Source organism: Scyliorhinus torazame, chromosome 3, assembly GCF_047496885.1.
Source record: "Scyliorhinus torazame isolate Kashiwa2021f chromosome 3, sScyTor2.1, whole genome shotgun sequence".
Lineage (NCBI taxonomy): Eukaryota > Metazoa > Chordata > Chondrichthyes > Carcharhiniformes > Scyliorhinidae > Scyliorhinus > Scyliorhinus torazame.
The window spans coordinates 284,966,332-284,991,772 of NC_092709.1; the positions used below are offsets into that span (position 1 = coordinate 284,966,332).

Genomic DNA, 25,441 nt, shown 5'->3' on the forward strand with positions numbered 1-25,441 from the left:
TCCTGTGTCCATGGCATCTTTGTCAAATTTCTCCTGAGCTCCTATCTATTCCTATTCTCGTATTTTCCTCCACCCCCTTTCTTCAATCCAAATTTATAACACTCCTGTTCTTCCAGCACCATAAGACATATAAGCAGAAGTAGGTCATTCGGCACATCGAGTCTGCTCTGCCTTTCAATCAGATCATGACTGATCTGAGATGATAATCCTTAACTTCACTTTCCCACCTTATCCCCATTCTCTCAATGATTAAAAATGTCTATCCCAGCCATGAACATACTTGACGACCCAGTCTCTGGAGCCCTCCGTGAGGATCCACATATTCACTACTGTTTGTGAGAAGAAAGTCCTCCTCACCACGATGCTTATTTAGCTACAAAGACTCCCAAGCTGACTAGACCTCAAATTTAAAACTCTCATCCTTTCTCCAAATTAGGGGAGGCAGTGGTATTGTCACTAGATTAGTAATCCAGAGACCCAGGGTAATCTTCTGGGGGCCTTGGTACAAATCACACCATGGCAGATAGTGAAATTTGAATAAATATCTGGAATTAAAAGTGAAACCATTCTCGACTGTTATAAAAATCCATCTGGTTCACTAATATCCTTTAGAAAAGGAAATCTGCCACCCTTCCCTGGTCTGGCCTACATGTGGCTCCAGGCCCACAGCAATGTCTGAAATGGCCTAAGCAAGCCACTTAGTTCAAGGGCAATTAGGGGTGGGCAATAAATGCTAGCCTAACCAGAGCCGTCCACAGCCCATGAACGAAAAAAAAAAAAAAAAAAATCCTCTATGACCTCACCCTTTCCTTTATTTGGAACCTTGCTGAAGCCTTGCTGCTCCTTCAATTCTGGCCTCATGCACATTCCTGACTTCTATCACTCCACCACTAACAGCCATGTCTTAATTGAGCTAAGTTATGTAATTTCTTCCTTAAACTTATCCTCTTCTTCTTGGCCTCTCAGATGCTCCGAAATAGGTAACTTTTCAACCAAACTTTCTCTTATGTACAAAAATCTCACCTATCCCAGTGTCAAATGTTGCTGTAAACACTCCTAGAGATTGGAGATTTAATTCTGTTAAAGGTGCTTTTGTAAAATCATGTTTTTGTTCCAAGCCCCAACTTTGGAGCGAATATTCACCTTAATCCACATTTTTTCAATTAAAAAAAATTCAGATGCATGATCGATAGATTATTTGTGTGGACAACATTTTGACGGTTTTTCACCAAAGATGCATAGTATTTTTATACGAAGAACGAGTGTCCTTGAGATAAGGTGCTAAAGGAAAGGATTTAGCTGTGATTATCAAACACAGTTTCCAGCCAACATTTATAACAAGCAAAACAAATACAATGATAACATGGGCATTTGATAGCAAGTCAAAATCGTTCATTTTAACACTAAATGAACTGACAAGGCCAGATTTAGAACATGACACAAAAAACACTGCATTATATCTTAAGAATGTTACTCACTTTGGAGTCAATTCATTATAAACAACAACTAAGAAAATTGGGAACGGTAAATCAAATATAATACTTTTCAGATATGTCTGTTTATTACAGTGCAGCTATACCATACATTCTTTAAAAAAAAGGCTATTTAATGGTAATAGATGCAAACACAAAATGATATATGTTTAGTTTGTATACAAACCTCTGAAGGTGTCGAGACAAGTTGAGAGACTGTTTTTAAAAAAACAGTATATGGGACCCTTGCCTTTATTAACAGGGGAAGAAGTCAACTTATGCTTCACCTCTGTAAAACACCGGTGAGCCCTCAGTTGGAGCACCTCACCTCACAAAGCATGTCTAAGTCTTAAAGACGTCACCTGAGGAAGGAGCAGTGCTCCGAAAGCCAGTGACATCGAAACAAACCTGTTGGACTTTAACCTGGTGTTGTAAAACTTCTTACTGTGCTCACCCCAGTCCAACGCCGGCATCTCCACATCACGTCTTAAAGAGAGTGAAGAGAGTGGCTAGAATGTTTTCAAGGATGAGTGACTTCAATTACATGGATAAATCCCGCCCCATCCCCCCTGCCCCATGACCACCACACAGCTCCACATCGCCCGAGTCTGAGTATTCTAGCTATTGCTTCGGGGTAAGATTTTTCCATTTGCTTTATGGCTATGTGACACTCCACCTTTTCCACAGACCTCATGCTTGTGGATGCCTCAGCTCATTGTTCAGGTTACCAGCAGGTATCCAACTGCTTTCCCACAGCTTTCTGAGTTAATTCCTCTCTGACTGCTTTCTGCCGCAAGACACTATGAGGTCCATTGTAGATTTCCTCCACTGCCTGCACAGTGGAACAAAACTTTTAGCTGCTTTTCCCTCAAGAAATCAAACTGAAATTACATGCTTCTCTAAGTAAACACGTAAAGATAAATTATCTACCCCATAGCCCATCTCTATGATGATGTGGCATGCTTAGAAATGCAAAACATTACCTTCAGCACAGCTCTTTAATACTGTGATTTGAATGATTTATACTTTAATGGATGGAATTGTCTTTTTTCCAGCCTCCATTACAAGCTAACACTACAAGCTAAGGGCAGCACGGTAGCACAAGTGGATAGCACTGTGGCTTCACAGTGGCAGGGTCAGATTAGATTCCCCGCTGGGTCACTGTCTGTGCGGAGTTTGCACATTCTCCCCGTGTCTGCGAGGGTTTCCTCCGGGTGCTCCGGTTTCCTCCCACAGTCCAAAGACGTGCAGGTTAGGTGGATTGGCCATGATAAATTGCCCTTAGTGACTAAAAAGGTTGGAGGGTTTATTGGGTTACGGGGATAAGGTGGAAGTGAGGGCTTAAGTGGGTCGGTGCAGGCTCGATGGCCCGAATGGCCTCCTTCTGCACTGTATGTTCTATGTTCTAACACCAAGCACCGGATGTTTATGACCATTCCTTTATAGCTAGGCCTCTTAAGAAAACCGCAAGTTAGTTTTTAACTGTGATTAACACCAAGCATGTCGGAATCAAATTTACTTCAAAGTTGCTCTTTAGTTTCTCAATCAGGTGCCCAATTTTCTACAGTTAGAACATTATTCCTAAAGCTAAAAGTAGCATTCAAAAATGTTTAAATTATAAACCAGATATTCATAACACCAACACTTTTTTAAGGACAGTAAGAAGTCTTACAACACCAGGTTGAAGTCCAACAGGTTTGTTTCGAATCGTTAGCTTTCGGAGCACTGCTCCTTCCTCAGGTGAATGACTCGGCTAAATTGCCACATCATGACTTTTTTTTTTAAGGCTAATTAGGGATGGACAACAAATGCTGGCTCCAATGACACCCATATCCCATGGAGGAATTTTTAAAAAACAGGTTTGAGGTAATTGAAAAAGGAGCCAGAAGCGATGAGGACTTTAAAAAATATATATAAACATATATGTACAACAAATCACTGGGCCAGGAAAGGACTGTCTGATAGAGTGGTGGGAGCAGATTCCACAGTGGCACTCAAAAGATAAATACTTAATATAAGAGAAAAAGTAGAACAATGAAGAAAGAGCATGGAATTGGGAGTAACTGGGTATCTCCAGCAAAGAGCCAGCACAGACATGAAAATGAAAAAATGAAAATCGCTTATTGTCACAAGTAGGCTTCAAATGAAGTTACTGTGAAAAGCCCCTAGTCGCCACATTCCGGCACCTGTTCAGGAAGACTGGTACGGGAATTGAACTTTGCTGCTGGCCTGCCTTGGTCTGCTTTAAAAAAAGCTCTTTAGCCTGTGCTAAACCAGCCCCTATTGATGGACTGAATCATCTCCTTCTGTGCTATATCATTCGAAGATTTTAATACAGATTTAATTTCAGCAGTTAATGTTTTCCTGCATATTTTAAACTATTTTGAGAGCTTGGGGATTCGTAACAGAGCTATAACTACTAATGGTAGGGAATTCGACAGATAAGGGGGAGTTGGAACAATCATTTACAGTCCAGATCATTAATCCCCGATGCTTTGTTGCCTCCCAAGTTCCAGGATTGACAAAAATACAGCAAGGGTAGGCAGAGAAATTAGTTATGATGGTAAATGCATGTTGGTGTCAACAATGCAGATAAACAAAGACTGAAATCCTGCAAGATGCATTCAGATCAGAAATGGGTCGGTTAACTCAGTTGGCTGGACGGCTGGTTCGTGATGCAGAGCAGCGCCAACAGAGCAGGTTCAATTCCCATAGCTGCTGAGGTTATTAATGAAGTCCCCTCCTTTTCAACCATGCCCCTTGCCTGAGAAGTCGGTCCCTCAAGTTAAATCACCACCAGTTAGCTCTCTCTCTCACAATAATCTTTATCATTGTCACAAGTAGGTTTAACATTAACATTGCAATGAAGTTACTGTGAAAATCCCCCAGTCGTCACATTCCGGCGCCTGTTCGGGTTCACAGAGGGAGAATTCAGAATGTCAAATTCACCTAACAAGCACGTCTTTGGGACTTGTGGGAGGAAACCGAAGCACCCGTAGAAAACCCACGCAGACACGGGGGGAACGTGCAGACTCCGCACAAACTGTGACCCAAGCCGGGAATCGTACATGGGACCCCGGTGCTGTGAAGCAACAGTGCTAACCACTGTGCTACCGAGTCGCCCCTCTCTCCAAAAGAGCAGCTTATGGTATTCTGGGACTTCGGCGACTTTCATTTAGATCAGTAACCAAGTTTCAGGGCAAAACAAGTTTCAGGTGTGTTAAAATAAAGTGTGAAAATGCACCCGTTAGATTGTACAGAATGTGGGAAAATTAATCACTGAATTTCCTACTAATTGGTCAAAATAATCTGAGGGGAAAATACAAATCGATTTATCTAGCAATAAAGATCTAAAAGTCATACCATAACAGAAACTTGGCTACAAACTGAAAAATAATGGAAAATAAACAAACCAGGGTATAAATAAATTCAGGAGGCATAAGAAAGCTGTCCGTGTGGTAATACTGGTACAAGAGGGAATACATGTAGTAACATGAGGATTAATGCAGGCTTGATCGTGGCGAGAGTCAACAATGCCTGGGGCTCAAAGATATAAAGGATTGTTTGAACCAGTGAGGAATTAGAACCAACATAATGTGGAAGAAAATTGAACAGAAAACATGCTGTCGGATTAGATAGAGATGAGTACGAATACCAAAATCATTTGCCTGAAAGATTGTTCATAAATACTTAGCAATTGGGCCAGAGTGTGCATTTGGGGGGAGGGGGGGGGGGGGGGGGGAGAGAGAAGAGAGAAGAACTGGAATTTTTAAGTTGTGTGCAGGCCTTCCTCTTCAAATCATTGTATCAGTTGGACTCTGAAGACAAACGTATTGTTGCATTCTGGCTATGAATAATGAACTTGGTAACTTGGTAAGCATGTTGTGGGTGAGCTCCTAAGCAACAGTGAATACAATTTGACTTATGAACAAAGAGAAAAGGAAGAAGTCAGTACAATGACAAGCAGCACTTGTGAAGCACCTTAAATGTAGCAAAATATTCCATAGCATTTCATCGGACAGTAATCAGATGAATTTGACATCAAGCCAAAAGAAGAGACATTAATTAGGACAGTAACCAATTCCTTGACCGAAGAGTTATATTTTAAGTTGCATCTTAAGGGTAAATGTGGAGGTTCAGAATTTCTGAATCTGGCATCCAGACAGCTGAATGCATGATTATCAGCAGTGAGGCAAAGCAAAGTCAGGAATGCACAAGAGACCAGAATTGTCAGAGGTTTTTGCTTTGTACTCATAAAAATCAGCCTGTTTTGAACACGTGTGCCTTTGAACAGTTTTATCAACTTTTGTCACAAATGTCAAACATGGCTGAAATTAAACTTGGATACTTAAATCTTGAGCTTCTTTCCAAGCCTTTGGGTAAAAGCAAAGAAATAAAAAATCCTCATTGGAAAAGGGGCACGTCCTTCTACTGATGCTGATGTCCTGACTACATGTTGGAATTTCAAAATTCACAAATTCAGAAAGGACAGTTGTATTTGAAAGCTCTGCCCAATTGGTACAAACATTGGGTCTATGGCATGCCTTTAGATGAGGTTGAGGCCCTGCAACAAAACCTGCTCAGCTCGAGGCTACAGCACAGATTCATACTTGGATCAAGGCCAAGAGCTGAAAGCCAGAGCAACAGCAAGATCAGCTACCCACAAAAGCTCAAATTAAGTAAGGAACTCCATCAAAATTTACTTTCATGTGAATCAGTAGCCAGAGTCATACCAAACAATGGAAGATTTCCCAATGGAATACATTAACTAGAGTTACTGAGAGACCTAAACAGTCCCTATCCACAATCATCCTCCTCCACCTGGCTGAACTTATTCTCTCACTGAACAGCTTCGCCTTTAACTTGTCATATTTCTTCCAAATTAAAGATGCGGCTATGGTACCCGCATGGGCCTCAGTTATGCCTGTCGTTTTGTGAGGTATGCAGAACATTCCTTGCTCCAGTCCTACTCATGCCCCTTCCCACAACTCTTTTTCTGGTGCATTGATCATGGTATCGGTACTACTTTATGCACTCATCTGGACCTGGGAAAAGTATAAATTTTGCTTTAAATTTCCACCCCTCTCTCACCTTTCCTAGGTCTACCTTCGACACTTCTGTTCCCTTCGTTGGCTTCACTGTCTCCATTGCTAAGGATAACTATCCATCAAAATTCATTACAAACCCACCAACTCCCACAGTTACCTCGACTACACCTCCTCACGCCCTGCTTCCTCCCAATTCTGTTTTTTTGCCTCCATATTATCTGTTCCAATGCTGCCACATTCCACAAGGTAGCTCTGACATGATTTCTTCTTCCTGAGCCGAGGTTCTCCCTCACCCTCTATGCTTGACAGAGTCCTGAACTGTATCCATCCCATTTCCCACACTTCTACCCTCACCACTTCCCCGCCCTCCCTCCCAGAATCATGATCGGCTTTCCTTGTCCTCACTTTTTACCCCACCAGTCTCTGTAATCTCAATCAAAATCTGCCCTTTCCACCACCTGCAGCATGATGCCACCACCATAAAACACATCTACCTTCCACTCCCTTGTCATTATTCTGAAGGGACTATCATTTGGATTATGTAGTGTGAGGTGTTATTTTGCAATACCCTTGTTCACTCCTCCCACATCATCAAAACGTAATCCCCTTCTCATGCATTTGCAACTGGTGTAGCATCTGTCCCTTTACATCTTGTCGCCTCACTGTCCTAGCCCCCAAACGCTCCTGCCAGGTGAACCAGCAATTTATTTGTACTTCTTTCAATTTAGTCCATCATGTTCACTGCTCACATTGCAGTCTCCGATGCACTGGGGAGACCAAACTCAGACTAGGTGACCCCTTTGCAGAACACCTCTGCTCAATCCGCAGCATGGCTTTGATCTTCTGAGTGCTTGCCTTTACAAATCACTATCTTGCTCTCATGCTCACATTTCTGTCCTCAGCCTGCTACAATCTTCCAGTGAAGCCCAACTCAAGCTGAAGGAACAGCTCCTCACCTTCTGATTCAGCACTTCACAGCGTTCCGGACTTAACACTGAGTTCAACACTTCAGACCATGAAGTCGGTCCTACATTTTGATTTTTTTTTTCCAAGTGCCTTCTTGAAAAGATACTTTTCCAAGTATCTTCTTTTGCTTTCTGACTGAGCTCATCTTTACTCTGCCATTAAGACCTACTCTGGACCTACGCTTTGTTTCTCTTCTACAAACATTACCGTTTGCCTTTTCTAGCATGACACCTGTGGTACTTAGTCTCGCCTGCCTCTAACCCACCCCTGACCTTTACTTTTGCTCCACCTGACATTCCCGCTTTTTCAACGAAGACCTTAAGTGGAGCGAGTACAGAAGAGGCCCTGGTTATCGAAGTTAGCTCAAGTAAAGCCCTGGAAATCAAAGAAGGCAGCAGAACGTTGGTGACTCTGTACTGCAGGCCACTGGAACTAAGGTACCCCTTTGGAGCAGTTGGGTCCTACTCGGCGTGGCCAAAGAACTGAAGTTGTATTTGTGAGTTCGTGCAAACTTGGGAATTCAGGGGAAAATAGCCTCAGGAGACGAGATTTAAACTCGAGGAGTGTGCAGTCATTGAGGCTGTCTGATCTGGAGAGACTTTTGGAGAGAATTCCAAGGCGAGAGCTTCAATAGTGAAGAATGGAATCCCTCAGACGGGAGAAAGTGTTTCAATGAGATTGGTTGGCTCAGCATTTACTGATGTCTGGGTGGATTGTTGAGAAATCCGTGGAACCTCTCTTGGTCACATCTACCATTATGGTGCAATGTCCAGTGTTTGGCCACAATTTTGCCTGTTAATTCATATGTACCTCATATTAACCCTGAATGTTAGAGTATAAATTACTTTATCTTTCTGACCTTGTATTGTAAAGTTTATTTTTGTTTGATCAAAGCCTGTGGAATTTTGTGGCTTTATTGTCTAAGCAAGTGTCTTGAGTCAAACATTGTCTTCTTTAAACAAGTTACTGGTCTCTAACTGGTTTGTACCTAAACCATGGGGGTCTGGTCTGCATAAAACTCACTGCATTTCTACTTCTTTTCAGTTCCTAAGGTTTATGGTGAACTCAAAATGTTAAATCTGTTTCTCTTTTCACAGATGCTGTCAGGCCGGCTGAGTTCTTCCAGCACTTATTTTTATTTCAGAGTTACTCACCACGTACAAGTACCCGCCAAGTCACACATCATCATGACTTGGAATTATATCACCGATCCTTCACTGTCACTGGGTCAAAAAACATGGAACTCCCTTCCAAATGACACTGTAGATATAGCTACACTAGATGAACTGCAGTGGGTCAAGAAGGTGGTTCCCCCAAATGTATATCTACCCCCCCCCCCCCCCCACACACACACACACACACAAACAGATGCCTACTTGTGTGTAAATAATTTTGCCAAGTGTACAGAGTTGCTGCTGCTGAGCGGGTGCATAATACCCTACCAGTTACTTTATTTGATTTTTTTTCTCTCATGTTGTGATTTTTTTTTCCCCCTTTGTGATTTGTGTGTGCGTGCCCTTCTCTTCCTCTCTCTCTACATATATATATATATATATATCATACCCTGTGTACATAACGGCAAATATACTTCTTTCAAAAAACCAATAAAAAACATTTATCAAAGAAAAAGGTGGTTCCTTCTCAAAGACAGTAAGAGAGGAACAACGAATACTGATCTCCCTAGCGACATTCATTTCCCATGAATGGATAAAAAAGGGACAAAATTTGTTAACTCGTTAAGAAAAAAGTCAAAATTGCACACAAGCTGAATGGACTTGTGTTCCAGCAGACACTTTCTTTATAGTGAGCGCAACAAATCTGTGCAGTCCTATCTGAAGGTTTGACAGAGAAACTGAGGCAACTATTGCACCTCTCAGGTCACATGAAGTGTAGATGTCAAGCCCACCTCAAAAATGCTGGAAAGACTCAGCAGGTAGAGCAGCATCTGTGGTGAGAGAAACTGAACAGAGCTCTGAAGGGGAGTCATATGGACTTGAATCGTTAATTCTGCCTTTCGCTCCACAGATGTTGCCAGGCCTACTCCATCCTTCCAACATTTTCTGTTTTGCTTTCATTATTACCTCAAAAATGATCTGGGCAGCCTGATTAGATGAATGCTCCAGGGGGCGGCATGGTGGCACAGTGGTTAGCACTGCTGCCTCACAACACAGCGCCAGAGGCCTAGGTTCGATTTCGACCTTGGATGACTGTGTGGAGTTTGTACATTCTCCCAGTGCCTCTGTGAGATTCCTCTGGGTGCTCCAGTTTCCTCACACAGTCCAAAGATGTGCGGGTCAAATGGGTTGGCCATGCTAAATTGCCCCTTAATGTCCAAATGTTAGGTAGAGTTCCGGGGGCATAGGTATGTGCTCTTTCAGAGGGTCAGTGCAGACTCGATGGGCCAAATTGCCTCCTTCTGCAGTGTATAGATTCTATGATTCTATTTCACTTATAATTCGTTTTTTAAAATACTTTTAAAAATGTACTTCACAGATTTTCATAAATCAATGAATGCAAATTCAACATTTGCCTTTGTTCACAAATTCTGTCAAAAAAAGGAAAACTGCTTGTTGTATTTCTTCCACCTTTGGGGGCGGGGGAGAGAATTGTGTTTAAATGCAATACATTACACAATGCAAAATAGGTTTTGCCTATTTTTGTTTAAGCCTCGAGACTAGGTCCACGTCTGGTTCGTTCTGGAGCAGCTATGCTGCATGTACATTGGGAGTTAATCATGTCTCTCACATAACTTTCCTGTAGGAGCGAGAAGTTTTCATTAGCTTGTGTGCAAAGCTGGAGACACTGGAATCTGAATGGCCCTCTGTTGATTGGTCACGCACGAGTGTTTCCTCTGGCAGTGTTTCCTCTGCTGGATTTAGGTGGCTCCTGACAGATTCCCAGGCTGATCCAAAGCATCGGTTTCCAGTTAAGTCAACAGAGTTACACAACAGTACAAATGTAATTGTGCCTGCAACACATGTGACTTCAGAGGGAATTCCAAAATATTAATTTACATGGGTCAAAATTCATAGAATTGGTATAATGTGTAGTATATTACCAGATCTACTTCTTTTAACTCAGTTGCATTGAGAGTAAGATGGTCCTTTGAAAGAAAACCTACCTTTTCTGGTGTGTTTTCTGCTTTATTTTATATCACTGCTGTTCTGTATAAACTTTTATCATCAAGTATTATGGGGGGGGGAACACTTCAATCTAATCCACCGCCGTGTGTGAAATGGGCAGATTGGGCTGCATGCCTGTTATACACCCTGTCCCAAGTTACTCTGCATAAACTTGCAAAGTGAATAACATCCTTCAAATAATAATCTTGTCCATTACAAGAAAATTGCAAGGGAAAAGAGAAAAGTCTGCAGCCCCAAATCCTCGGTGGACCAGAGCCAGCAGACAGCAAAATGAATATTTTCACTTGAGATGAATAAGGGAATGACACCTGCTACCACAGATGACAAGTCATGTCTGACATCAATCAGACACAGTAAACTCGAATGACGGGAAAAATCTGAAAAAGTTTGTGCTTTAAAGTCGGTGCCTACTTGCAGCTGTAAACTGATCCTGATTGCATTGTTTATGCAGTTCATAATAAAAATGCACCACCTTTCAATTTCTTCCACCAAACTGTGAAACATGAAAATCCAAATTCACATGTGGTAAAAGCCCTTGTTAGCAGCTGTCTTTCTACACCACATTTCACTGACACAGAGAACACACACAGGCACCAAAGGCCAACATCTATTATTTCAAGCCTGTTTTCTAAACTGGCGACGCACAGATTACTCGACTATACACAGAAGTGTCTTGTTTAGAAACATATCACCGCAGCTCCTGCTGACTCGCTCTCCTGACAGAGAAATCACACTTCATTAAAATAAACCAGAACCCACCAACTGTAACTGCTGTGAAGTTTGGGTGCGGGTGGGGAGGAGAAGAGCAGGGAGAATAACAATCATTTACCCCAGTTTAACAGCTTCAACAGCACCCCTCCCCCCACCCCATATAGCCCAATTCTTGAAAGAGGGTAAAAAGGGATGGTACATACCATCCCCCTCACCCATCTTCATCCCCAAAATAACACCCCGCACGACATAATCCAAGTGACAGACATGGCTTTGAACTGCTTACATACCGTGGAGTGTTCTCTGGTGACTGAATTCATTCTTGTCCGAGCAGGACCACCATCACCTTTTATCAAGCTTTCGTTCTGCTCTTCAGATCCTCGGGTTAAAAGAATTCGAAAGTGGGGTTGATTCTGATTTTGCTCCTGTCTGATTTTAAATTTGCAGGACTGTGTCTGTGGTATTGCTCCCAATGAACCACTACAATGCATTTTGGAATGGTTTCCCCCAATTACTGTTCCTGCAATTTGCTCCCTCCTCTCAGTGGCACCACAATATTGAGTGCCTTCTCTAACTGGAAAGGAGGCAGAAGTGCTTCGTCCCAGCCGTATGTGTGGGTGCCTAGCCACTTTATCCTCCTTTGTTTTGAAACCCATCCACAAATCCTGAGCACCTTTGTGCTCTTGCTGGAGCTGGAAGACGAAGCAAGGTTTCCCCATGCTCCCTGACATATATGGCTGATGTTGGAGAGACCAGCGCCGAGTCACAGAGGCATGAGCTTTTTGACGTCCATTACGATTAAAAGATGAAAAACGCATTTGCTCTATTTCTGCCGTTGGCGAATGGTGCTGAATTCTTACATCTCCAACTTTTATACCAGAGGCAGGCCTATTTGTTAATTCCTCTTGACCAATAGCACACGGCTTTTGTTTCAAAGGAAAGAGACAATTTATTCTACAATTAGATGGAGTACCTTGTGATGCAGCCATACTATAAGATGGGGGATCGTCTGTGCATACAGGTACACTTGGAAGAGAATGGCTTCTAGAAAGTAAACTTTCATTGGTGCCAACTTCCATTCCCATGTCTGGTAATGGCTGCTTAGGAGACTCCAAGCCACGGTCATGACCATATCCATTCATAGGATTGCGTTGCAACGATATCTGCATTGAGGAGCTCCTGGTGCGCCGCGATTCAATACTGTACAACTGCGGAATGAACATGGAGGAGCTGCGATTCAAGGAGGTTTGATCTTGTAAAGGCAGCGCAGCTTCTGACACAGGTCCAGTCATGTTCTGAAAAGGATGAGGGGCATTTCTCCTTGGCAAAGTGTGGAATGTCATACAGACGTCATTTTCTCTTTCTTCATCTAACATCTCCGATTCTGGATCGGTATGACTCCTATTTGATCCAAAGTAAAGGCGCAGCCGATGGGCCATAGTTTAACAGTCAGAGCCCAGTCTAAAGAACGAGAAGAGGAAATCACACTGCCAAAAGCATATTTTAAAAAGAAGCAAAGATGTAAGCTCGAGAAAAAAACTGACCCATCTGCCAAACTGTTAGCACTGAAGCTTGATAGCGAGAGATAGCAGAAATAGCCCAAGTGACAGGCAGCATTCCAGGCATGATTGGATAAAGGCAATCAGTACTACTACACACTGTGACATGGGGTAGGGTGGGAGCAGTCACATGAGGCAACTCCTCTTCCAATGTACAGCAGAATATTTTTTTGAAGGCAGCAAGTGCCTGAAACAGCGCCTTAACAGCTGCTCCTTTTCCATCAAAAGGAGCAACCCTAGCGTGAAAGCACTTACAGCCGACCACGGCCGCCTACACTTAACACAATAAATCTACTCCCAGGAAAGCAAAATAGTTTGCAAGAGGAAAAAAGACATATATAAAAGCCGACATCTTGCTGAATCTATATTAAAAAAAATACTTGTGAGCAGGTTGTTTGAACCTCCATTTCCAAAACCTAAAACCAAAACAAACTTAACGATTACACTAAATCCAATTTTATAGCTGCTCAGAGAGCAAAATGCTCAGCTGCTTTCAACATAGTCACCAAAGGTTTGTTTGCAGTCAAGAGAAAGCTCAAGAAATATGGTTTTACTTAAACTTCAGAACAACAGCCAATTAAGAGGGGTCTACTGTCAACTATTTATAACCCATATATCTTTTGCAAATTTGGCATAGGATAGCCAACTACTACAGTATTAATAAAAGACAAAAACATTGCTATTATCATGTGAGAGTACCTTTAGGAAATGGGTGTTTATCAGTGATGTCAGAGTGTGGGTGGAGCTGGGCTGTCAGTCAACTTTTTACTTTTGTCTTCGGCTGTTTGCTGCAGGGTGTGTTTTAGTTTCGATTTCAGTGTTGGAGCTGAAGCCACACAAAGCAGGTGTACTATTGATCTCTCTGCCATGAAAAGACTATCTCTTGATCATTTGGTGAATTCAGAATTATGAATGTTCTCAGTAGTGAATGTAAACCTAAAGTTCTTCTGTGAAAAGGTGTTTCTTTTGTCTTCTGGATGTTGTTTGGGAAGTTATTTAGGATTACTTAGTGTTGTATTCTTTGGGAGTTGTATTTGAATTGATGGTTGCTAAGATGTTCACTGTATGTTTTAAAAAGGTTACCTTGAGTTCATAGAATAAACATTGTATTGCTTTCCCATTTCTGCTGTACCACACCTATAGAGTGGGCCGTGTGCTCCCCATACCGCAATCTATTAATAGTTGTGCGTCAGGTGAACTCCATGATACACTTTGGGGTTCTCTAAACCCTGGCCCATAACACTATAAAGTTCCCAAAAAACATGAGTTTCATGTAACACTGTTCCTAATTTTGAGCAGAGACTTATTTTGTCAGATAGTTACATAGAAATAATAATTGGCCTTAGTGTCTAAATCACTCAAAGGTGCTTGGAGAGGAATAAGAGGGAGCCGTTGCCAAGCTTTGGGAAGAAGGTGGCTGAAAGCTAAGTCAAAAATAATTTTTGGGTAAAAAGCAGACTGAGAAACATAATAGCGCAGGAGTTTGGGAATGAGTTCAAGAGAATAGAGCTGGGGAAACAGAGCTCTGCCACCAATGGTAGAGCGAGGGAGGGACTACATTAGAGGCTGGAGTAGGAACACTTGAATATGCAGGTTATATTGTATGACTGGAGGAGGTTGTTGAGGGACAGAGATATAAAGAAACTGAGGGGTGTTAGAAGACAAGGACAAAATTATAAATTGAATGCATCAGTAACAGGGAGACAGTGTAGATGGTGAGATGATGGGCAAACGGGACTTATCATGGATGATTGTATTTTGGTCAAGAGGGAGTTTGTGAATAAAAGGTCATGGTAGGTCAATAAATAAAACATTGGAAAAATCATTTGAAGAGGTGACAAATGTTTAACAGCAACTGAGATAGAAATAATGTTGAAGAGGTGGAACACAATGTAACATTGCAGGATATTTGTCAAGCTAAGTGTTACGAGAGGGAGATATGAAGAACGTGGGTCCAGAAATGAGATCAAAGAAATAGCAGGCAATTTAGGGGTTAACAGACTGAGGGAAAAACTGCTCACAGTGAGTCAGAGGGATACACCTGGCTTGAGTTCCACTGTCCTATTCAGACTTAGACTGGTTAGTGGGAAAACACAGGATGCCCCTGTTCAGCCACTTGCGATCCATTCTCCTCCGGGTTAAATGGGAACTAAGTTGCATATCGATAACACGGCTCTGTTCTTTTGTACACACAGGAGTGGAAAATCAAACAGCCAAGATAACGATAATGGAGTCAAGTCTGGACACTCCAGGAGAGAACTTTTGCCTGAGGGGCTGGGCGGAGCTCGGAGTGAGAGAAAGAATCCTGTTTGCTTAAATTCATTTACGGGATGTGGATGTCGCTGGTTAGGCCAGCATTTATTGCCCATCCCTGGCTGCCCTTCAGAAGGTGGTGGTGAGTTGCCTTCTTGAACAGCTACACTCCTTCGGGTGTAGGTAAACCCATTGTGCTGTTAGGGAGTGAGTTCCAGGATTTTGATCCAGCGACAGTGAAGGAATGGCAATATATTTCCATGTTAGGGTGGTGACTGACTTGGAGGATAACCTCCAGGTGGTGGAGTTTCCAGGCTGCTCTTGTCCTTCTAGATGGCAGTGGTCTTGGATTTGGAAGGTGTTGTGTAAAGCATCTTGGTGAGTGACTGCAGTGCATCTTGTAGATGGTACACGCGGTTGCACATCAGTGGTGGAGGATTTGAATGTTTGTGGAAGGTAGAGCAATCAAACAGGCTGCTTTATCCTGGATTGCGTTCAGCTTCTTGAGTGTTGTTGGAGCTGCACTCATCTAGGTAAGTGGGGACTATTCCATTACACTCCTGACTTGTGCTTTGTAAATGGTGGACAGGCTTTGGGGGGGGTCAAGAGGTGAGTTCCAGCTTCTCTGAAACCCCAAATATTACCACCAAAGGGTCCGGGTCCACCTCGTCCTCCACTATCCTCACTAAGACCACAAGCACTTCCGCCCAGAATCTTCCCAATTTTCCGCAACACCAAAACATGTGCACGTGATTCACTGGCCCCCACCCGCGGTTGATCAGCTTCATGTCGTCCTGCAAATTATTTCCCGTGGTTAGTTTGCTAGACGTGAAGTTGCAGTTGAGCAAACAAGGAAGAAAAAGAAGAGGGTCAGTGTGATCACACAGACTTTGACCGAGATAGGGTCAATGGTGATTCCATCGGTCAACATCATGGCTTGCATGTCACTGTGGTGTAGGTGGAGGATGGTGAAAAACTAATGAGGGCAGTTCAACTTGAGGGGTATACTCTATAAGTCTTCACGGTTGACAGAATAAAAAGCTTTAGCGAGGTCAAAAAGTGCCATGCACAGTGCCTGGTGCAGCTGTTGCCCATTAAAGATCATGTCAGCGGTGCCTTTGATGGGCAGAAACCAAACTAAGACTCTGGAAGGAACTCCTCAGCCACTGGGATGATGTGATTGAGGAAAATCTTTGCAATGATCTCCCCTGTGGCAGTGGCGCAATGACCGAGAAGGACCATCTTGATGGCTTCTTTGGGAGCCATCCATGCTAATATTCTTGTGACACTGCTTCTGATGCCTCTGTTGTTTGTCATCTCTGCCAATGGAGATGGTGGATTGGGTGATGTGGTGATCGATCCAGCAGCTGTCGGCACTTGTCACGGTGTGGGTGATGAGGTCAGCTCTGTTTGCAGGGCCTCAACTCTGTAATAACAGGTTGCTGCCTTTCCTGCAATTACAAGTGACCGTACTTCAAACAAGTATTTCATTGGCTGTAAAACACTTCACGGCACTCTGTGGGCATGAAAGGTACTATACAAATGCAAGCATCTTCCTTTCAAATGCAAATATACATAGTGGGCATCATTAAGATGTGTTACCAGGTTAACTGGAGGAAAATGGAATAAATGATATGTCTCAATAAACAAGTATTCCAGAAGGCATCACTAAATAGTAATGAGTGGTGAGGACTTGGGGTGATATTTACTTCCCTTTGGCAAAACTGAATGGATGGGTTTCCAAGCCAGTGATGTAAATCTACTGAAGACACCCCTTAGAACAAATGGTGCTGCAAAAAAAAAAAAAAAATCAATTTTATTATTAGGTTATTCCTGAAAAATCAGCAGCATTCATGAACCCTGAAAGTAAAATGGAGTTGCAGTGCATTTCACTGATACCTCTGAAGAATGCTATTGAATCAAAAAGAAAAAGCTATGGCTATATAAAAGTGACTTGGATGATTAACGGCCTGGACTGTTAACACACACAACTTTAACCACTAAACCAAGACTATTTATGATTATTACGATACAGCTGAAATTAATTTAGAGTCAGCAGTGATAAATGAAGAGCATATTAAACTTAATGGCTGAGAAATCTAATCCTTTTTTGCTGTTGGTCTGCAATCGTATAACCACGGAGAACTTGGGTCCTTTCAATTTCTGTTTTCGATGACTACAAAATTCCAAAGAAGAACATCTCGAGCATCTCAACATGTCACAGTTGGCAAAAACAAGCCTGCGTTGAGACAAGCAAGAACATCACCAACCCTCTTGTATTCTCTTCAACCCAAATCACCTGACAAGCCGAGCAACCTCCAGAGCCAACTCGAAAAACAGCAAGAGCCACATTTGTGAAGATTTTGCAGTTTCCTAAGCAAAAACCTTATCTTCGTATCAAGAATGTATTGTAATTTACATACTGACGTATCGTAAAATAACATTGGTTAAAAATTCAAACAACCTGACCTCGAAGATCATGACGTAGAATCAGTATGGGAGAAAATTAGGAACAGCAAGAGCCAGAAAGCAAAGGTGGAAGTAGTTTATAGGCCCCCTAACAGTAGTTATATAATTGAGCAGAGAATTAACAAGACATTACTGGAACCAGCAATAAAGGTAATGTAACAATTCCGGACGATTTAATCTTAATACAGGCTGAAACAATCAAATTGGCAAGAGCTGTCTAGAAGATGGTTCGGACAATGTTTCTGTGATGAAGTAGACGTGGAGCTGATGCTTCCTCTTGTGGGGCATTCTAAAATGAGAGGTCATAATCTTAGAATAAGAGGTGGAAAATTTAAAATAGATTTGAGGAAAAATTACTTCTCCAAAGGGTTGTGAATCTGTGCAATCCGCTACCCCAGAGTGGTGAATGCAGGGACAGTGAGTAAATTTGAGGAGTTAGACAGATGTTTAATTGGTAATGGGTTGGAGGGTTATGGAGAATGGGCAGGACAGTGCAGCTGAGGCCAGGATGGGATCAGCCACGATCAGATTGAGGTGTTTAGGCTCAGGAGGCTAAATTGCCTACTCTGACTCCTCGGTGATGTGTTCTAGGGAGGAGATGCTCTGGCTGATTTCACAATCCAGTTCTTGGCCTGTAACATTGCAGGCAGCAGATGAGGAACATATCAACAGTGATAGAATGCTGGAGCAGACTCGATGGGCCGAAGGCCTAATTCTGCTCCTGTATCTTCTGAACTTAAATTCCTTCAGTGCTGTTGGAGTTGCACTCACCCAGACAAGTGAAGAGAATTCCATTAAACCCCTGACTTGTGCCTTCCAGATGATGAACATGCTTTGGAGACCCAGGTGGTGAGTTGGTCATCGCAGAATTCCTAGTCTCTAACCTGGTCTTGTTACCGCAGTATTTATATTGCTGGTCCAATTCAGTTTCTAGTCAATGGTAACCTCCAGGATATTGACTGTGGGGGATTCAGCAATGGTAATGCCATTGAATGTCATGGGGAGATGATTAGATTTTGCCTTGTTTTAGAATGAGCATTGTGTGGCACATATGGGGCACGATTATCCGCCCCCGCGCCGGTTGGGAGAATCGTCTGGCGCGCCATTTTTCCCCACGACGCCGATCCGACGCTCTCCCGTAATTCACCCAAGCGGCGACAACGGCCCCATCGAGTTCTGCGTGGCGCAGGCCGGAGAATCGTCCGGGACACCCAAAATGGAAATTCTCCGCTACACCCGCTATTCTCCGACCCGGATGGGCCGAGCGGCCTGCCCAAAACGATGGCTTCCCGCCGGCGCCATCCACACCTGGTCGCTGCCGGCAGGAACAGCGCGGGAACGCTGGGGGGGGGCAGCCTGTGGGAGGGCGAAGAGGGTTCTTTCACCGTGGTAGGACTCAAAAGGGGTCTGGCCTGTGAGCGGTGCCCACCGATCGGCAGGCCGGCCTCTGTGAAGAAGGAACTCCTTTCCTCTGCGCCCCGCAAGATCCATCCAACATCTTCTTGCGGGGCGGCCTTGGGGAGGACGGCAACCACGCATGCGCGGGCGGGCGCCGGCCAACCTGCGCAGCGAGTGACGGCAGTTACGCAGCGGATGACGCGGTGCCGCTTTTATGCGGCGCCAATGCCCGGCGTGCGCTGACGACGCTGCTTTGGCGACACGCCCGAATTTCTCGCGGCCCTGAATCGGTCGAGTTCGGGGCTGTTTCTCGCCGTTGTGAACCTCGACGGTGTTCATGACGGCGTGGGCACTTAGACGCGGGAGCGTAGAATCGCGCCCAGGGTACTTGGCACTTTCAGCCCAAGCCCGAATATTGTCCAGGTCTTGCTGCCTTTGGGCATGGACTGCTTCAGTATCTGCAGTATCACGAATGGTACTGAACAGTGTGCAATCATCAGCGAACTTGTGGAATACCTGCAGTGATGGTCTGGAACGAAGATAGACCTCCAACCACCTTCCTTTGAGCTAAGTATTATTCCAACCAGCAGAGACGTTTCCCCTTATTCCCATTGGCTACAGTTCCATTAGGGCTCCTTTATGCTACACTCAGTCAATTTCCATCTTGATGTCAAGGACTGCATACACCCTATGGTTTGAAAGGAAGTATCAGCAGAGATAGTGGAAGCATTGTTTATAATATTCCAAAATTCCCTAGATTCTGGAAAGGTTCCAGCGGATTGGAAAGAGGCTAATATAACGCTCCTGTTCAAAAGGGAAAAAGGCAGAACATGGGATACAATAGACCAGTTAGTTTAATGTCTGTAGTTGGGAACTTTTTTGGAATTGATTATTAAGTGAGTAGTAACGGGACATTTGGAAAGTTGAAGCTCAATCCATCAGAGTCAGCACAGTTTTATGAAGGAAAAATTATATTTGACTAATTTGCTCGAGTTCTTTGAAGATGTAACAATGTTATGGGCCAGGGCTTAGAAACTCCAAAGTGCATTATGAAGTTCACCTGACCTTTTACTTTTATGTTGAATTTGGCTAGGATGAGCACAAAAGCCTTTGCTCAGGTGTGATTCATCAGACTTCCTAGACACTTTAATCAAAACAAGCATTATTCAAAGAATAGTTAACAATATATATATATAAAACACAGCATGAATTTTTTATCAATTACAAACATAAAGACACCACACAGCTACAGCAATCTATTGATAACACTCAATGAATTCCCCTTAGCTGTTCCAATTCAACAACAAACTCCAATTAAACTAAAACCCCTTTTCGAGGGCGTGGCCCAGCCTGTTTCTCACTTGAATGGGACTGGTCCTTTTCCTGAAATTCTGATCCAGGTCCAAACAGCAGATTCAAACTCCTTCTGGAAAATAACCATATCTTTAAATTTGGCCACTAATGTGCTTTTTACTGGACCAGCTCTTTAAAATGAAAACAGAGAAAATACAGGCAAAACACTTCTTCTCTTTCTGAGTCCAAAGCAGTCAAACTGAAACTGAAACCCCCTCTCACCTCACAGTCACAGCCCAATGTTCTAAAAGTCACATGATAAGAGACTAAACCTTTCTTAAAGGGACACTCACATGACAACAAGCAAAGTGGATGATGGGAGACCTGTATATGTAGTGTATCTGTAATCCCAGAAGGCATTTGATAAGGTGCCGGACAAAAGGTTAATACTAAAGGTAAGATCAAACCAAGGACAACCATCTTCCTTTGGCTCAACCAGAGGACAGTTTGCCCTGATTCCCATTTGTTTCAGTTTCACTAGGGTCCTTGATGCCACAATGATAGTGAATGTCTAACCAATATTTTGAGAAAAGATAGAAAAAATGAGAAAAGAGAAACCATTCTACTGTTTGATCACCAGTGATGCACGTATATATTTCATACAAACGTAACTTGTTTTTGGAATGTTTGTGTGAAATAAACAAAACTGATCATGGCTGCAGCCATTAAGGAGCAACTCAAGAGTAAGAATAATTAACTGGGAAAAGCGAACTTCAATGGGGCAGAGTAAGAAGTCTTACAACGCCATGTGAAAGTCCAACAGGTTTATTTGGAGTCACTAGCTTTCGGAGGGCACCTCCTTCCTCAGGCTAGTCCTGATGAAGGAGCTACGCTCCGAAAGCTAGTGACTCCAAACAAACCTGTTGGACATTAACCTGGTGTTGTAAGACTTCTTACAATGCCCACCCCAGTCCAACACCGGCATCTCCACATCATGGCTTCACTGGGGTAAGAAAGGCCAGATTAATTGCAGCTAAAGATTTGCTTGCAAAATGAGAACTAAATAATGGGCTACCTTTAAAGAAATAGTTCAAATATAGTCAAAGTATATTCCCTTGAAAGGGAAATGTAGGCAAACAAATCCAAAGCTCCATTGGTATTGGGGAATGAGCCAGGCCACGTGATTGATGTTTCAGTGGGGGAGCATTTTGGGCTTAGCAACCATAATTCGATTAGATTTTGAGTAGTCACTTCCGGTGGCGGCCATGGAGTGAGAGGTCGCACATTTTGTGGCTCCCGCTCATGGCGGTTTTTTTGGACCTTTGCCCCGGTTAACAGGTTGATGTGAGGTGGAAAAAAGGTGCAGGAGTGTGAGTGGAAGAGACTGACCCTCTGGTGTATGGAGCTGAGGGCCAGAAGCAGTTGAAAAAGAGGGAATCAGTCGGTTAGAGCTGGTGCGGCGCCTGCGACGCACGTGGAAATGGAGGAGGGGTATGGAGCGGCCCTGCGGGCTCAGTGGTCGACGGACCAGCTGGTGAGCTTCTTGAATGAGAAGTTCACCCAGAAGGAGAGTCTGGAGGACTTGGCCCAGGCCGTGGATTCGATCAGGGCAGTGGTCGACCGCATGGAAATGAAGCTGGCAGCCTATGGTCAGACAACCAGAAGATGGAGGAGGTGGCGGGGGAACACGAGGAGTAGTTTGCCTCGATGACAACGGGGATATGGCTGATGCGCGATCAGTCGAGGCGGTTCCAGGAGAAGGCTGAGGACCTAGAGAACTGGTCACGCAGGCAAAACATTAGGATCTTGGGTCTGCCAAAGGGGAGTGAAGGAGCCGATGCTGGCGCGTATGTGGGGACGATGCTGGAGAAGTTGTTCAGAGAGGATGCATTTGCACAGTCTTTGGAGGTGGATCGAGCGCAAGGGCGCTAATGAGGAAGCCCCAGGGACACGAGCTGCCGAGGGCGATGGTGGTGCGGTTGCACCAGTTCCTGGACAAGGAGCGAATAATAAGGTGGGCTGCATCTGGGAGGGCAGTGAAATTCGGGCGTGCCGGGACCTGGGTGCAGAGTTCGACAAGAGGAGGGCGAGCTTTAACAAGGTCAAGGCAGCCCTCTATAAGAAGGGGGTGAAGTTTGGACGACTGTACCCAGCACGTCTGTGGGTGACCTATGAAGGCTGGAAATTGTACTTTGGCTCGGCGGAAGAGGCGGTAGATTTCGATAAAGACAGTAGACTGGCAGGAGAAGGTGGACTTTGAACTTTGGTGGAGATGCTGTGATGATGCTGCTGTTAACTTGTTAGGGGATGGGGAGTTGGTCTCTTTGTTTGGGTTTGGGGAGGGATTGTTTTTGGTTTGTTTGCACTAATGTTCGAGCGGGGGGGGGTGGGGGATGGGGGGCGGGGAGGAGAATCAGTGGTGGGTAGGATGCTAGGTGCCATGGGCGGGGGCTGCCTGGCTAGCTGGGCGGGCTAGTTCACGGAAGCGCAATGGGGGGGTGAGTGGAAGGTCAGTGGGGGGATGGGGGGGGGGGGGAAGTACTGCTGACAGGAGAAAGGCTTTTAAAGTGTAAGGGGAGTAGGATCGATGTCGGTGGGCGTCCGAGGGCGGGCCTTGGGAGATGCGGGACATGGGTCGGAGGCTGGCCCAAGAGGGACTGTGATTGATCGGAGGGGGGGGGGGCATGGTGCACCACGACCAGGTTGTTCACGTGGAACGTTCAAGGATTGAATGGGCCATGCCCGTGTGTTCGCACACTTAAAGCGATTGAAGACGGATGGGGCCATGCTACAAGAGACGCACCTGAAGGTGGGGGACCAGATTAGGCTAAGGAAGGGATGGGTTGGGCAAGTATTTCATTCGGGATTGGACTTTAAAATGAAGGGGGTAGCGATTTTGGTCAGTAATGTGTTTGAGGTGGGACATATAGTGGTGGATTTATGAGGCGGGTGCTGCGGAAGATTCCAGACCTGGACTATCGTCAGCTGATTATGGGTTGGGGGGGGTGTCTTTAATGCGGTCCTGGATCCGAAACTGGACCGGTCAAGCTGGAGGATGGGGAGGGTGTCTTCTACAGCTAAGGAGCTTTGGGGATTCATGGAGCATTTGGAGGCCGAGGGCAAAAGAATTTTCGTTTTACTCCCATGTGCACAAGGTGTACTCCTAGATAGATTTCTTTGTGCTGGAGAAGACTTTGTTGGCAGGGGTGGTAGATGTCGAGTATTCGGCAATAGTGGTGTCGGACCATGCCCCGCACTGGGTGGATTTACGAGTGAGCGGGGGGGGGGGGGGGAGCGCCCACAATGGAGGCTGGATGTGGGACTGTTAGCGGAGGAGGAAATGTGTGAGCGGGTGAGGAAGGCCATCCGGGGGTATGTTGAGATTAACGACACGGGGAGGTTTGGGAGGCACTGAAAGAAGTGGCCAGGGGGGAGTTTATTTTGATTCGGGCACACAGGCAGAAGGCAGAGCGGGTTGAGGTAGAAAGACTAGTGGAGGAAATCCTGCAGGTGGATAGGAGATATGCAGAGGCCACAGAAGAAGGGCTGTTAAAGGAATGCCAGAGATTGCAAATGGAGTTTGGGTTGTTATCCACGGGTAAGGCGGTAGGGAAGTTGAGAAGGGTGAGAGGGACGGTATAAGAGTATGGGGAGAAGGCGAGAAGGATGTTAGCGCACCAGTTGAGGAAGCAGGAGGCAGCGAGAGAGATTGGGAAAGTGAAGGACACAGGTGGGAATGGGGTCTTGGACCCGGTGGGGGTGAATGGGGTGCTTAGGGTGTTTTATAGAAAATTGTACGAGTTGGAACCACCAGCCGGGGAAGAGAGATGGGGCGGTTTCTGGGAGGGTTGGAGTTCCTAAAGATTGATGAGGAGCTGGTGGAGGGATGTGGGCTTGTAGAAGTAGTGGAGGATGATGCTCAATCAATAACTCCAGAAGCGAGATTAGAGACTATTGAAGGCTTTATTACACTAGATGTTTCCCCAGCAGCGCAGGTACAGAAAGCAGCTGCTGGGGAGACACGGGCTCTTATACTCCGCCTTACTGGGCAGAACCAGCAGGCAGGCTTAACCAATGAAAACAGTACCTCCTACACCAATGGTCTTACAGCATTACAGGGTACCGTAATAAGTCTAATACTACTACCGCATTCACCCCCTGTTAAAAAAGAGAGTCCGACGGGGGTGGTGGCCTCGCATTACACAGTGGTAGAGGTTAAGGTTATGGAGGTACCCGGTGTAGCCACCTGGGTTGGCCAACTCCCGACGTAAAATGGAGAACAGCAAAGGCTGAAGAGAAATTCAGCCAACCTAGGCAGAAACCAGCAGGTGCAAGTTTACTGTGTATTAAACTCTGCAAAAGCCCAGACAGCATCGATACAAGCAGCCACCTGCATAATAATGTAGCAGCCATCTACATACTAATGAGCGATCCCTGGGAACAATCGAAACATTTGAGATGAACTGGAGATTTGCCAGGCCGTTGGCCAAAGAGTTCTCCTTTTTCTCCCATGTCCGTAAGGTATACTCCCGGATAGATTTCTTTGTTTTGAGCAGGGCACTGATTTCGAGGGTGGCAGGAACGGAGTATTCGGCCATAGCCGTTTCAGACCATGCCCCGCACTGGGTGGATCTGGAACTAGGAGAGGAGAGGGAACAGCGCCCACTCTGGCGACTGGATGTGGGACTATTGGCGGATTAGGGGGTCTGTGGAAGGGTGCGGGGATGTATTGAGAAGTACCTGGAGGCCAATGATGACGGTGAGATCCAGGTGGGGGTGGTATGGGAAGCGCTGAAGGCGGTGGTTAGGGGAGAGTTGATCTCCATTAGGGCTTACAAGGAGAAAAAAGAGGGCAAAGAAAGGGAAAGATTAGTGGGGGAGATTTTGAGTGTGGATAAAAGATATGCGGAGGCCCCGGACGAAGGATTATATAGAGAGTGTCATGATATTCAAACACACATCACAGCACACACATCATGATAGACAGACCAACAGACCAATTAGCACACATAACACAACAGCCATCACAGACAAGAGCAGACACAGTTTAAGACATCAAAACACGACACCTCCTGGGCAGTCCATCTGGAGACAGGACAAGGCCAGGACCTCATAAACAAGACACTCAC

The 25,441-nt window shown here is 44.7% G+C and overlaps 1 protein-coding gene across 12 annotated transcripts in view; it reads right to left on the minus strand.

Annotated features, from left to right (window-relative positions):
• The window catches only part of nedd4l (NEDD4 like E3 ubiquitin protein ligase), a 635,409-nt gene that overhangs the window by 290,109 nt on the left and 319,859 nt on the right, over positions 1-25,441 (minus strand). For 10 of the 12 annotated variants that reach the window (XR_011940295.1, XR_011940294.1, XR_011940293.1 and 7 more), the window contains exon 1: positions 11,631-12,838. The exons of 1 other annotated variant lie outside the window; for it this stretch is intronic. Coding sequence is in view for 5 of the 11 variants with exons in the window: in XM_072497352.1 (XP_072353453.1) it covers positions 11,631-12,779 (1,149 nt within the window). In the remaining 6 variants the exon portion in view is untranslated. Of the gene's footprint in view, positions 1-11,630; positions 12,840-25,441 lie in introns of those variants that run through there. One more of the 12 variants, XM_072497350.1, reaches the window with a different exon arrangement.